At 39.6% G+C, this 14,005-nt stretch overlaps 1 protein-coding gene across 1 annotated transcript in view; it reads right to left on the reverse strand.

The window, feature by feature from the left end:
• USP10 (ubiquitin specific peptidase 10) overlaps positions 1–14,005 on the reverse strand; it is a 50,820-nt gene that overhangs the window by 23,632 nt on the left and 13,183 nt on the right. The window contains exons 2-4 of the mRNA XM_035543753.2: positions 9,415–9,483; positions 6,350–6,395; positions 652–1,668 (exon numbers count right to left, since the gene is read on the reverse strand). Coding sequence (XP_035399646.1) covers positions 652–1,668; positions 6,350–6,395; positions 9,415–9,483 — 1,132 coding nt within the window. The remainder of the gene's footprint in view (positions 1–651; positions 1,669–6,349; positions 6,396–9,414; positions 9,484–14,005) is intronic.

Consider the following 14,005-nt stretch of genomic DNA (forward strand, 5'->3'; position numbering starts at 1 on the left):
GTTAATTATGATTACTCTAACAGGCAGTAAATAGCATTACTTCTGAATAAAATAATATAGTTTAAAATGGGTAAGGATGATTCTTCAAAATTCGGAAGACAAACCATTAAAACAACAGATCCATAAATATAAATACTATTTCCTGAGTTAGAATTCCTGAAGCAGAACCTATTTAGGTGTTACACTTAAGCTCCTGCAAGCATCCAGGAATTTCAGGTACTCCAGCACAAAATTATTATTAACACTTTTCTTTTCTGGAATGCATTACAAGATCGTAAATACCAGATAATATGACACACTGTTTTCAAAACAAACTTCTCTAATGTGTTCTCCCTATTACAACAGTATACAGTCGAATCTAACTAGTACATTAAAAAAAATAAATCACAGACCATTTAAGCACATTGTTTGAAAAGCAGCAGTATTTTTACTGCACTTGGTACAGTATGACAATGTCTCGTTGCAATGTTTACTCAACTCCGGGGGACGCAAACCTAGCTTATTTAAATTGCACCTTTCCCAGCTGTGTATTAAGTCATCTCATTAAGAACATTAGCAGAGGAACCTTCTCTCAACACTGTGCACTCCTGTTTACAAGCGAAGAAACAATACCCTTCTACTGTACCATCCACTCGTGTGTGTTAACTATACCTGCAATCTTTATGGCTACAGGATCCTCTGAAACTGGAACAGGCCCCTCTTTGACTTCAACCTGTTTTTCAGGGACCAGAGTAGATGTGGCAGGAGGGGTATACTTAGTCTCCACATAGACCACAGATGTGGAAGCAGAGGGCTTGGAATTGTGAAAAAGACTAGCCCACGATTTTGCAGGCTGATTAACAGGGACTGATCCTGCAACCGGGACGGTTGCCTCAGTAGTAGGTGAAGCTTCCTCAGGCTTAGCTTGGTCTGAGTCAGTGCTTTCCACAGTGTGCAATTCTACCCCATTGGCAGCTGTGTCCTCACCCGAGGATTCAAGTGTTTGTCCATTAGTAACGCCAAGAGTTTCAGTAGTATCAGTACCAGCATAAGACTGTACAACAGCTGTCCTTAAAGGGCTATCTCTGCCAGTCTCTGAGGGGATGCAAAACTGTTCAGAATTAGTAACACCGCATACCTCAGGCTGCCCTGCAGTCCTGGTATTGTCTAGTGCGCTAGAAACAGAATCATCAGAAACAGCTTCGTTAACGAAGTCCACAGAATTGTCCGGGCTGTTGCAAGTCCTTGGGGTGGCCAGGGAGGGGATGTCTCCCGTCAGTTCCGTATCCTCCGTGCTTATACTGTTCAGTCCCGATGAATTTGCATGGCCATTTACAAGAGCTTCTGTGGGAGCGATGCCGTCTTCCAAGTAACTGTAGTATCCAGGGGGTCTTTTTTTCTTCTTTTTGCGCTCCCTTTGCCCGAGGCCTCCAGACAAGCCATCGTTTTCAGCATTAGAACTGCTATCCAAAGCGAGGGTTGGATCGCTGAACTGGCAGTCAATGGAGTTGTAGTTTGTTTCGCTGAGGCTATCATCAGGGGTTTTCTGAGCAGGTGCACAACTGAGAATGAATTCTGGAGCCTGAGGATTCAGAGTGCTTGAAATACTGTAGTCAGTGTTATTTAGTACAGAGGACTCTGTCTCAATAACTTCATTAACACCAAATTCAATTCTCTGATACTCTTCCCCTGGACAAAAGAAAGCAAACCTTAGTTACTGAATGACATCTAATCAAAAAGCTACAAAAATCAAGGAAAAAAAAGTATTTTCCTGCAACGCAGAAAACAAGCAACATTCCCTCAAACAAAAATTGTTCTTGTTCTTTATCTCAACCCTAATGACCACTTTAAAAGCATTTTCCTGAAGACTATAGAGTATATCTCAGCTTTTCTTAAACAGTTTTTCCTAAAATATGTAATTTTCAAAACCACTGCACTGTTCCTGCAAGGAACGCCTGTTAAATTGACCTATTAAGAATAACTATTAAAACCCAATGACTTTAGCAATGTAATGCATTAAGTTAATTACTGAGCAAGTGCATCTAGAATATGGTGCGATATTTAACTCCACACTTCTTCCAAAGTCAGCCTTTTCCACAGCCAACTAGAAAGTGCAAGACTTTAACAGTTTAGCCCCTAAAAATGTAGAGCTTGTTATTTTTTTTCCTGGCATGTGAAGATTTATCACAATCATTAACAACTGAAAAATATTTTCATTTTAAATTGTACAGAAACAGTGCAACTAGTTTTTGGAACTCTAGGCTCATCAATAACTTATTGAATTTTATGACAGCTGAATGTATGACTGACAGTGTGATATGTATGACTGATGCAAATGGAACAGACATACCTCAATGCAAGTCAATGTTCAACTCGTATGTACAATCGATGCCGAGAAATTTGTGGATTACGTTTTTTTAAATTTATCCTGGAACTTTGACATGAAATGCTAAGAAATATTCTCATGGCAGGCATGAGAATATCAATATCACTAAAAATTATCAGCCACAAAGTATTGCAATTTCATGGAACTTAATTAGTTTTATAACATATGTGCTCCCACTACTAACACTGACTACCTCAGTTACAACCATTTTCACAAATAGAGATAAAATTAATGAAATTTCTGAGTCTCGGAAACGTTTACGGAAAGCTCACATTTTAGTGCTTGCAGGTCATTTAGTTTTGCAGGTCTTCCTATGACACGGATGTCACTGTGTCAAATACATGAATTTCAATATTTTCTGTTTGCTCTAAGATGAGGAGCTAAAAAGCACTTTTCAAACTTTTCAACCTTTTACAAGAGAATCAAACAACACTGAGCACTATTTCCAATAGAGTAAGTTGGTACACCAAAAATTTTCAGCGTTTTTGACCAACTTATGTATGACGTGTCAACAGGTGCGTGTTTTCAAGTATATCAATGAAATCATTCAGCAGAAGTTCCCAAAGGAGAATCAAGGAAATAATCCTATGGAAGAACAGAGTCTAGTGGAGAAAGTTTTGCTACGTAACTGTTTCAAAACTCCCCAAGTCCTTTCTAGAAAAGTCAGTTGGCAAAAATATTAACTTCAAAAAAAAAAAGAGATGTACATATTTTTAAAATCAACTGAAGAGTAACACACATTCAACGTGTGTTGAGGTCTGACGCATGCAATAGCAAAATACTCCAGATTAATTAATAAAGATCAGTCAAATAATCATATACAATGTCTTGCACGATCAGTAGCTCACACAATTTCAGAATAGAACTTCATGCTAAATTACAATATAAAAATACAAATACAGTTGTTAATTGCTTTTCTCTCAATACGTTGATTAATGAGCTGTAAACAGATGTGACCTCTATCAATTTTGATCTGGCTGCCGGTTAAGCTAAAAGAAACTTAAAAAGGGAGAGAGAAAAACTCTCCATACAAACCTGCTTTCTTTAAATCATGTTAACAAGAGCCTGAATTTCAAATGCACTCAGCCTTCCCCCCACACCCAGGATTTCCTAACACTGTGCCTGTCGGGCTGCCTTTCACCAGCTACTTCTGCAATCAGCACTAGCTATCACCCAGCAGAAGAGAGAGCTTAAGTTTCTTTCTAAATCCACAGCCTGGAGGCAGGGAGGTGGAGTGATGTTGCCTGATACCACTTAAGAGGGAAGGGTTGGGAGATCTCAGGCATCACCTAACTCTATTCAGCACCAACAGTAACCGGCTACTGAATCAGTGCTACGCGCTGGCTGCCTTGCCAGGACGCACAGCTCAAAACCAGCCGCAGCTTCATCTGCTTGCAGAGGCCGGCCATGGGTTTTAGAGGACACGGGACAGAAATCCACAACATAACCAGTCCTCATTAGTTCATCTGAGGATGTAGCAACTTGTTAGTTCACACATGAACCGAGAGCTAGTTCTTTACCTGCTGTTAAAACAGTAAAAAGCACAAGCAGCAACTCGTAACGTGTAATATTCCTCCAGCCACAATAAGAGTGAATTGTTTCAAATCCCTGCCAATTCAAAATAAGCTGGAACTTTTGTTTCTTTTCCAAAATCTCAGTTTGGAAAAGAATCAAAAAATAGTAATTGCTTTGAAATAAAGATTGGGGTTTCCTTCTGTGGGCGAGTTAAGTCTACCACAGCTAAAAGCAAGGGGGTTCAGGTCTGCCCTCCCAGACTGCTCCTCCATTCACCAGCAAGCTTCCAGCACTTGTGCTACCAAAGGCTAACCTGGCAAAAAAATAATCCACAAGAGTATTTTCTTCTGTTCTGGTAAGCTAATCAGCTTACTGTACACTACACAATCATAAGAGCCAACTCAGGGCAAGTGGGGAGCAGAAAACAGAACGTATCCTTTATAATTGTGGTAGAAAGTTAATTTAGCTGAAGGTGCAATGCGAACTTTGTAGGATAATATCTAGCCAAGAGTACAACTGAAATTCTAGCATTTAACACAAATTCGGATGACAACTGAAGCACTGAACCTTACACCAGGAATAAAGTAATAAACAGCAGTTATCTACGCTATGGTTAGTTTATGGGTGGCTGGCAGAAGCTCGTTTGCTGTAAGATTGTGTCAAGTTCCTTCGAAAAAAAATGAGAGGTTTTTTTTTTTTTTTGACCTTCCACTTTGCTTCTGGGCGACTTTATTTCAATCTAGTTCAGAGCACACTCCCTGAATGGACTGAAACAGAGGCATTTGTCAGGAACAACATGGTAGCATATTGAAACAAGCATCAACAGATGCTCCCAGGACAGAGTCTACGTACAATAACCAAAGCTGTGAATACTTGACACTAATTAGTCTGAACACAGTTCTGAATATTAGAGCTTCAGCCATGATTTGATTATTTAAGTATTAGCAAATCTTCTAATTATGTAATAAAGTTAAATACTGAAGATGAGCAGAAAAAAATAGGCTAGGGGGTGACAACATGGTCAGTAGGAGTCGTCTCGTTGTAATTACAAATACTCTGCATAAGCACAGCATTCCATTTTAGTTTCCACAGCTTCCTATGCAGCCATCACAGTGGTAATATGCATGCACAGTACAGTGCAAGCTTGATAAAGACATTTTTCAGGCAAAGCCTAATTTGCTGTCATTACCTAATCTCAGGGCTGGGAGGGATTCTCTCAGGGTCTAGGAATGATCTGAAAAACATTTGTACAAACCAACTTTCTGCATGGCTTGTTAACATTGAAATCTAAGTCTTAACAGAACTTAAACCCATAGTTAGACAAAATGTGTGACGATGTCCCTGCCATCAGCGACAGCTTGCACTGCTCCATGGGCCTTTTAATGAACTTGTTAAACGCCTCCTTCAAACTACTCAGGGTCCTAAAAAGGGTCTCGAGCTAAAATAGCGCTCCCCAATTTTCAGAATGCTGCACATCTGCTTTCAAGTAGGATCTGTTGTCCCCTTTATGACTGACTATCTTATTTACCTAGGACCAAAGTTGCTAAGCATAATGATTATATGGCCTTAAACTTTAACATGTGCATTTTGGTCCTTTTAAATACTTCTGAGCAATGTCCTGTCAGACACCTGGATTATTTTGAAGAATATCTGGATGTCGCTTTTATCCCTCTCATACACATCTGGGTAAATCTCAGCTTCCTTGTTCTTCCCTGGGGTTCACCGTAAAAAAAAAAAAAAAAAAAAAAACCACTAATTTACCTGCTGCATAGGATATTGAGAAAGTTTTATACAATACAGAGCTATAATCACAGGATGGCTCCTACTTAGCTTTCAGCTTTATGCAACTATGAAGTATGGCCACGTTTCTTTTTCTAACTGTAAGGTTTAGGGCTAAGATGGAGAAGAGATGTGACTGTTACAGCTTTAAAACAGGAACCTAACACATTTTTACATCGAGTCATACTTTCACAGAAAAAAATATAAAAAAATAGCTGAGCCAGACAGAAACAGTGTCAAAGGGAACACTGGAGAGAGCAACGCTTGCAGAGCTGTCTTCAGGTTAAAACTGCCAGAAAATATTCAGTCTGTGGCCTTAGAAGAGGGCCGGCTGAATGCCACGCAAGTTAGTTGCTTCTTCAGTCCAAGTTCTCTAGCAGGCTCCAGGCCTCCAGCTTTTTACAGCTACTGCACTATTTCAGCAGGACACTAAGACTGTGTGGTAACACAATCAAGAAGTAAGCATGTCCCCACCAATAAGCTGAAGTTCAATGCAATATTTTCAAATAGTCTTGCCCATCTCACGCAATAAATCGGTTTTAAAAAGCAACCTGCCAAATATACACACATACGCCTGCTGACTGAGCTCTAAAGAATAAATTTAAAGACAGCTTGTAGCAAGTCTAAGGAAAGTTTCACCAACTATGTTTTCAAAAAAGGATGTTGATTTCTAACCATGATGAAACTTACCTGTGGACTTAATACCACACGTAACTGTTTCATTGTAGGGGGGAAGCTGTACGAAAAAAAGAAATGAAAAAAATCATTAAGAACAATTTCCTTTGAAACATCTGATTTCTTTAAGAATAACCCCATTGTTAAGATCTAATTTTCCGAGAGTGTGTCTTGAACTCTTGTTTCTATATTTATCAAATCCCGCACGGCAGCTTCAAGTGTCCTTGCAGATTACCACAATCACTGAAAGATAAAGATTATCTTGGTTACACATCGTAGGCTCATCAACTTCTCAACCGAATCACCTCCCGGTATCAGGATCTTCCTTTATCAACAATAACGCACCACAACCTTAAAAAGTGAGGAATCTATCCTCCTTTTATATAAAAACTGAAGCAAAGATAGACCCAATTATCTGTGGAAGGACAAAACTGGAGCTTTGCACAGACAATATTCACACCTAAACCTTTTAACTCTCAACTTAGTTCAGCTACAGTGTTGCCCTTCAAGCATTTCAACCTAAAATCTATTGTTAATCACATTTAACAAAAGCAAAGATTTCTGAACATCAGCCTAAGCATAATATAATCAACCTACACAGAAACCATCTGGATTGTAAATCACTCAAGTATAAAACACTGGCATCATTTTGTGGACTCGGTGGCTGACAGAACTCTTTGTGCTGTGTAACCAGAGGTGGGCAATTTCTAATCCACCCCATCAACTCCGCCCAAACTTCCCCCAGCAGCTGAATGCCTTCTCTTGTGCCTGCCATAAGCTGGTAGCCACTGCCACAGAGCATTCCAGCAGCTGCCTGGAGAACAGCTGAACTGTTTCTGCAGTGGGAGATAAAGCTATGAGAGTACAGTGCAGTTTTATGAGGTTATTCTAAATATTAATTCAATAATCGATAATTTTAAAGACATCCATTGAAGTCTTCACTTGTGTAAAAGTGCAGACACTTAAATATTGCCTTCTTAAAGCATTGTAGACAACAACGCATCAGAGGTAGCAAGAAAAATATTTCTAAAATTGCATTATTAAAAAGTGCGTAAGAATGCATACCGTAAAATCCGTAATACATCTTAATGCATCAACCTTCCAGGTTGAAAATCAGAATCCATTGGTGGAAAAAAGACTCTAAAACGTTAAGAATCTATTATCTAAATTAACTTTGAACATAGGTCATACATATTTTTTACAGTTAAAACGAGAAAAAAAATGCCCTAAAAGTCCACAGTCAACAGCTTGTGGTAAAAATAGTAATTTATTATTTTTACAATTCAAGGGGCTTAATAAAATACAAAGTGAAAAAGAAAATTAGGAAAGAGTAGTCCACCTACTGGTCACCTATATATCTGGTTAATCAACAGCACGTGTGTAAAGTTGAGATTTCTGAGTTGACTTTTTTTAATGCAGCTGGGTCATCTGAATCATCTCAGTCAACAGATGTCTGATAGAATATGCTCAAAATGCCAAGTAAAGAAAGAGACGTTCTAGACAAGGTTTAGCTTTAATTAGTCCCTTGCCTCAGCCTGTGTGTAAGTAAGGGGCTTCAGAAGGACACCAGCAGCAACAGATGCTGGGACTCCCAGAACAGGCTCTGCCCCCAGACAGAATGTATGTCAAACACCGCTGCAGTTTTATAATCTAACTCTCCTCTTTCATCATCCAGATAATTAAAACATTGAACTGAACCAGATCAAGGACAAACGTAAGGAACACTGTTCACCCATTTTTGATTTTGACAGCTAACCAGCAAGTGGTACTCTTGAGACAGTTATTCGAACCAGCCTTGCATCATTTGACGTTACAGGTTCATGTTTCTTCAACATGCTTTACGAGAATAGCTTTAAAGAAGTCAAAATACAACATTTTCATCTTCCACAATGCGAGTGTTAGAATAGCTGCTGCAGGACGTTACAGTGACATGAAGTAGGACACAAGCTTCATGCTATTGTTACTGTATTTAATGGTGGGGTAACAGTAATAAAAACAGAAGAAGCGTATTTTACCTGAAGATCTATTCTGCACTGCTTCCCATCTCCCAGAGAAGGCACAAAGCTATCCCTGAAGGCAAGCAGAAGCTATCTTTTTACTTCTGACCCACCCCCAAATCCTCTTCATACAATTTTATTGTTGGTAGAGGTGCACTACTCTAGTTATACGAGGAAAATTACGTTACAGGAAACTAAGTGACATTCACAATGCTCATCGGATTTGTAAAATGTGACAAAAGACTATGTCTAGCTACAGCTGAAGTGTTCGCTTCCTTTATGCTGAGGGAGGAGGACTGAAGCAGGACGGAAATGTTTGGAGGAAAAACATAGAACTTGACCTAAAGGAAAAATTATTTTTCAAGTCTAGAGATTAGGACAATGACATAATTCAATGCTCTTCCCTAGACAGGGAATGGTTTCTCACCCTCTACCAAAAGCTAGAGAGTAAGAATCTGCAACAGTATCTGTAGTACATTATACACTCAAATCCACATTGGACAACTGTTTCCACTCTGTGGTCCTCGCTGCAATTGTAATTAGTTCATTATTGATCCACAGATCACATTAATTTCTCATTTCTCAGACCTCATGCACAGCCTTCCTTTTAAGTCTAGCTTTGATGGTTAGCAGTGTTCCACCTGTCAAAATATATTACAAAAACCTGTGCTTCAAAAGGCTCAAAAGATTTAAAAGCTCGCCTTACAACCAAGAACACTGCTGAAAAAGTTCTCTATATCCACCTCTAATAAAAAAAAAAAAGGCAAATCAAAGCTGAGGTAATAGGGCTGGATAACTCATTTTTCCACATCCTGTCACTACAATGTCAGCTATTCCAGCTCTGAAAGATGGCACGAAAAAGAAAGAATTCATTTCTTATTTCTAAAAATGGATTTAATATCCACATACACGAAAAGACTCCTGTTGAATATCTTCAGTTTGCAAATTAGCAAGCTAAGAGCATAATAAAAAAATGCATTGCTATATTTCAAATAGAACATTTTACACATTTCTTGTAACATACTACAATACATGTAGCTTTAAAATGTTATTTCTAAACAAAATCTTTAAAGTAGATCTTACCTCAACAGAGCATCGTGGAGTCACAAAGAACTGATTAAATTCATCAGGGCTGAACTCCCCGAAAATATACTAAAAATAAAAGAGAAGGATCTTTGTTAAAGAAGGATTGGTATTTTATGCAATTAATAAATTCATAGTAAAGTTTATAAAGATACTGGCAATCATAATGACCCGTGTGTTGGAAGCCAGAATCTCACCTGTTTGCAGCCCAGTCCCCACTCTTCCTGAGTCATTAGCAAACTACATCACAGTCTCTAAAACCCTACACAAAGGATTTCCTTAAAATTCCCAGGAGAGGTATCCACAGCATGAGCTCCAGCTCATCCCGTGACCAGTTCTAACCCAACAAATGTGGGGTGAGGCTTTGCATCAGTTCGTACAAACCCTGGACATGATCTGTTTTACCGTCTAGAACAACACAGATACTTACACTTCACAAGAGAAGAAGCGCTGAACTGAAACTGCCTAGGTGCAGAAAAATACACAAGGTCTAAATAATCAGTTTCATTACAGTTGCTCTGATGAGTTTTGTTACCCTAATGCCTGAAGTTCTGCATAACCAACCTAAGATGAAATGCCTTTTCCCAACACCAATTCCTGCACTCTTAGATAGCGTCTACATTATAATCAAAAAGTACATACCCAGACAGGGAAAAAAAAGAAAAAAAAATCACACTAAGATGATAGTTTGCATTTAGTTTACAGCAAGTGAAACACTGGCAACCAAACGGCCTGTAATGCTGGCACTTCACAGCACTTGGAGTTTCTCTGAACCACCCTCATCAGTCGTAACTAGCAGAAGAGCATCTGAGCACTCCGGACAGCAAGTTAACCATTAATCAACATTAATTTCCCTATCGTCTATAAATAACATTTAGAAGACAAGAGGCATACGCTAGCACTTGATAAAACTTCTACAAGCTGTTTCAGACTCTTTCAGTTCCAAGGTTAACACTGTCAGATGTGTACCTGCCGAGAAATCAGACACATCGAATTGTGATTCCTTCAAACGCCCGCCTGGAACGTGCCCTACACCGCATCAATCTCTGCACCTGGCAACGCTGTTCACCATACCTCAAAGTCCCGCTCACAGATAATAAATCGGTTGGGACTTCACCACACAAGCTCCGAGGAAAAGGGGTTTCAGACCCAGATTGCTTACACCCAGCTTTAATGCAGCAAGAGCCCGACTTGCTCAGAAGTATCGTTGCTTGTCACGGATGTTTCCGGGGCACAGATCGGGGCATCAGCAGCCTCTTACCCTACAGTGACTCCAGCCCCGCAGTTACCCGAGCAAAGGATGAGCACAATCACTGTGGCAATGCTTACAACAGGGAGCAGGTCCAGCCTCACACGGAACTCATTTGTCTTACATCGCCATTTAGTCCTTAGGCCTCTCCAAAGAGTCTACACGTCAAATACTAAGGTATGAAAAATTAAAATACTACTGAAAAATTTGGATGAAAAAGTCACGCAGAGATGAGAAAGGATCTTGTTTCCTTGCTCATTAAGTAAGTCCATCTCCTATATAAATTTCATACGAACTCCCTCCATGTTTTCACAGAGTAACGAAGAATACGAAGAATAACAGAATTACGTAAATTAGTTTACCAAAAGGGATGCTGTTACTTCAGAAGCACTGGGTATTTCAATAGTGAAATGCTACAATTCTAAGACTAAAAAAAAAATCATTCTAAGAATCTAAAATTTCATTTTAAAACAATAATTAAACTTCCATTTCAAAACAATAAGCAAAAATATTTTTTAGCACTCAACTGCGTATTTCAAAAATTAATCTTGATCTATGTCCTCAGCTGAACAAGCACATCTGCGTGAAAAGCATGCTGAATAGTTAGTAGTCAACGATGTCAAGGTAACCCACAAGGCAGAGCAGGAATAATGCTTGCAGGAGAGTGCACTCTTCTGCCAACACCAGAGTTGGGAGAAAAATTGAGAGGACAACACAGAGTTTTGAAAATTTCCTATTGTAACGTTGCCCATAGTCTTTTACAGATGCATAATCCTTAAGAGGCTTAATTCAGAGTCAAATCTGATCTTCCCCTCCTTCTCAAACTCTCTCCGCAACCTACGTACAAGCTTTCTGTTCCAGCTCCTGGGAGGCAATCCTCCCTCCTGTCTTAGTGAGCAGGTATTTTGCATTGCATTTCTCCTGCTGCTCCCCAGATCGTGTGCCTTAGCAGAGCAGCCATCTACTCAGAAGCGCATTCAAGGATCCTTTAAGATAAATCAAAGTCCGGCGGGCTTGATTTCTGCCACAGATAAAAGAGCAATGTGAAAACAGCCTTGTATTATAAATTTCACCTATCTTCCACTTGTAGCCATTTAAGAAAAACAAATGGAAAATAATAGTCTCTTCTGCGGGGGGCTGGAGAGGAGGAGACTTTGTGGAACTCTTGGGAGAAATAAATCCCTCTCTGCCACCTTCCCAGTTTCTCGTCAGTGTTTCCAGACCTCTCCTCGGGAATGGAAAAACAAAATAGCAATCCCTGAACACAGGGATGGATCCCTTCCAGTTTGGAATTCACAACTGTAAACCAATTTGACCGTTTGCCAGACACATACAATATGTTATTAAACGCATCAAAACAAACAGTATTTTAGCTTATGTGAGTAATCACATAGCAACACAGCAAACCGCCTTCCCTACAGTGCATGAGCAGAAATTGACGTTTTTGCCATTAATTCTAAGGTTTTTAACCATATAAACAAGACAGCAGAAGGCACGATGGTAAATCTCTTCTTTCAGACACTGACACAACTGGCACACGAGTGACAAAAATCAAAGCAGCATGAAATACACTTTGTGCAAATCTGAAATGGCACCTCTTTCACATGAAGCCGCTAATGCCATGGGTGCTCCAGGTTTTAATTAAAACATATGCTACCAGTACTTCAGATTCAATTTATTTATTTCCATCTATCAACAATTTGCAATTACAGTTCTGGGACTGATTCAAAACATTCTCATACAGCTTTGGATAGTGTCAAAAAAAGAAATACTACTAAATTCCTGAAAAAGTTTCAAAGAACCAGGTACAACCGTACTCTGACCTCCTTCCTATCTGAGCAGAGGACATCAAAAGACCCAAACCTTTGCCTCCTGCTTCAAGGACTTAAAATTGGGATGGACTACAATATCATACAACTACTAGACAGATGGATTTTTTTTTTTTTTAAAGATCACATTTACATGATTTTTTTCTATAATTTACGTGTATTGAATGAATGAGCCCAGTGAAGCTGGTACAGCAGGAAGGATTTCCAAAACGCACTAGCAAGCCTGGCATCACCGGTTTTTGCTTTCAGCCTGCCGTGCTGTAAGGGATCACATTTCCTTTTGTCAAGTACCTGCCTCACAGAGTTCTCATGTTAAACACCTCTTTTAGAGCAACATCAGTATCTCCAAAGACCCTACATGTCACTTGAAACACCACCAAATGACAAGAAAACTGAACTCACTTTTTCAATTTGATTACAACTGAACAAAATACATCTGCATTCCAGCAGATCTTATGCCATTTTGAACAAAAAAGAAAAAAAAGACAAAGAATTAAACAGCCTGACCTGCAAGCTCTCTCCACACCAACTTTTCTTGCTGTGCTCTCCTTAACCACTTATAAAATGAATGCAAATGTTACCCCACCGCCTGGAATTAAGCCTCCGCTGTATTCCAGTCCTGCCACATGAACGCTCTCCGGAGGAGCACAAGGAGGAAGAGCACGTTACGCAGCTGCTTGTCCTAGAAAACTGGGTAGAAATAGCCCTGCTCATGCATCATCATCTCTGCATCACCTGTGCAACGAGAAAGCTAGGAAAATGAAGTGTCAGCTTTTGCTTTCAAGAAGCATTAATGTGGCTTTCATCTGATAACCAACGGCTTCAGATCTTCCAGTCAGATTAGTTTAAGTTGCAAATACTCCCACTTCAACGGCTTTTTCACAAAGGAGTTAAAAATACAGCTTTTTACTTAATGGCAACAAGGAACGATTCAAGCGTATCTAAGCAGAAGGCCTGACAAGTAAAAACTAGTTCACGTTCAAACTGACAAACTAGTTTATGTACACCATAAGCTGTACAATCTTGCTCATCTAGATACTTCTAGAAAGCGTGGTTATTCTTGGAGCTACCAGAATGACCCGGAGCGGAGGAAGGAAGCGAACCATGCGGACAGACGCGGCAGTGGAGAGCCACGTGTCCGAGAGCACGTGGGTTTCAGCAGCAGAGAAAATATTCTTATGTTAGGCATCCCGGCAGCACATGAAGGGTCTCTCTCATCCTTTACTTCGCTTGCGCTTTGTCAGATTGTCAATTCTTTTTTTCTTGTAGGGAAAAACAACCTTCCTTCAGGTCCTCCCTTCTTTTGATACGGAAATCCATTAAGTCCCAGTACACGGGTTGTTACTTTCTTTGATACGAGGCTGTCTGAACTTTCAAATCCCATGAAACATAATGCTAAGATGCTCATAAAAACAGACAAACTCCCACATCCAGGAGCTACTAAGACCACTGTCCATCTTTACGGTGATATCACAGCAGAAACGGAAATATTTTAGACAAACCAGCTTCTGAA

Source organism: Cygnus atratus, chromosome 12 (assembly GCF_013377495.2).
Source record: "Cygnus atratus isolate AKBS03 ecotype Queensland, Australia chromosome 12, CAtr_DNAZoo_HiC_assembly, whole genome shotgun sequence".
In the NCBI taxonomy this organism is placed as follows: Eukaryota; Metazoa; Chordata; class Aves; order Anseriformes; family Anatidae; genus Cygnus; species Cygnus atratus.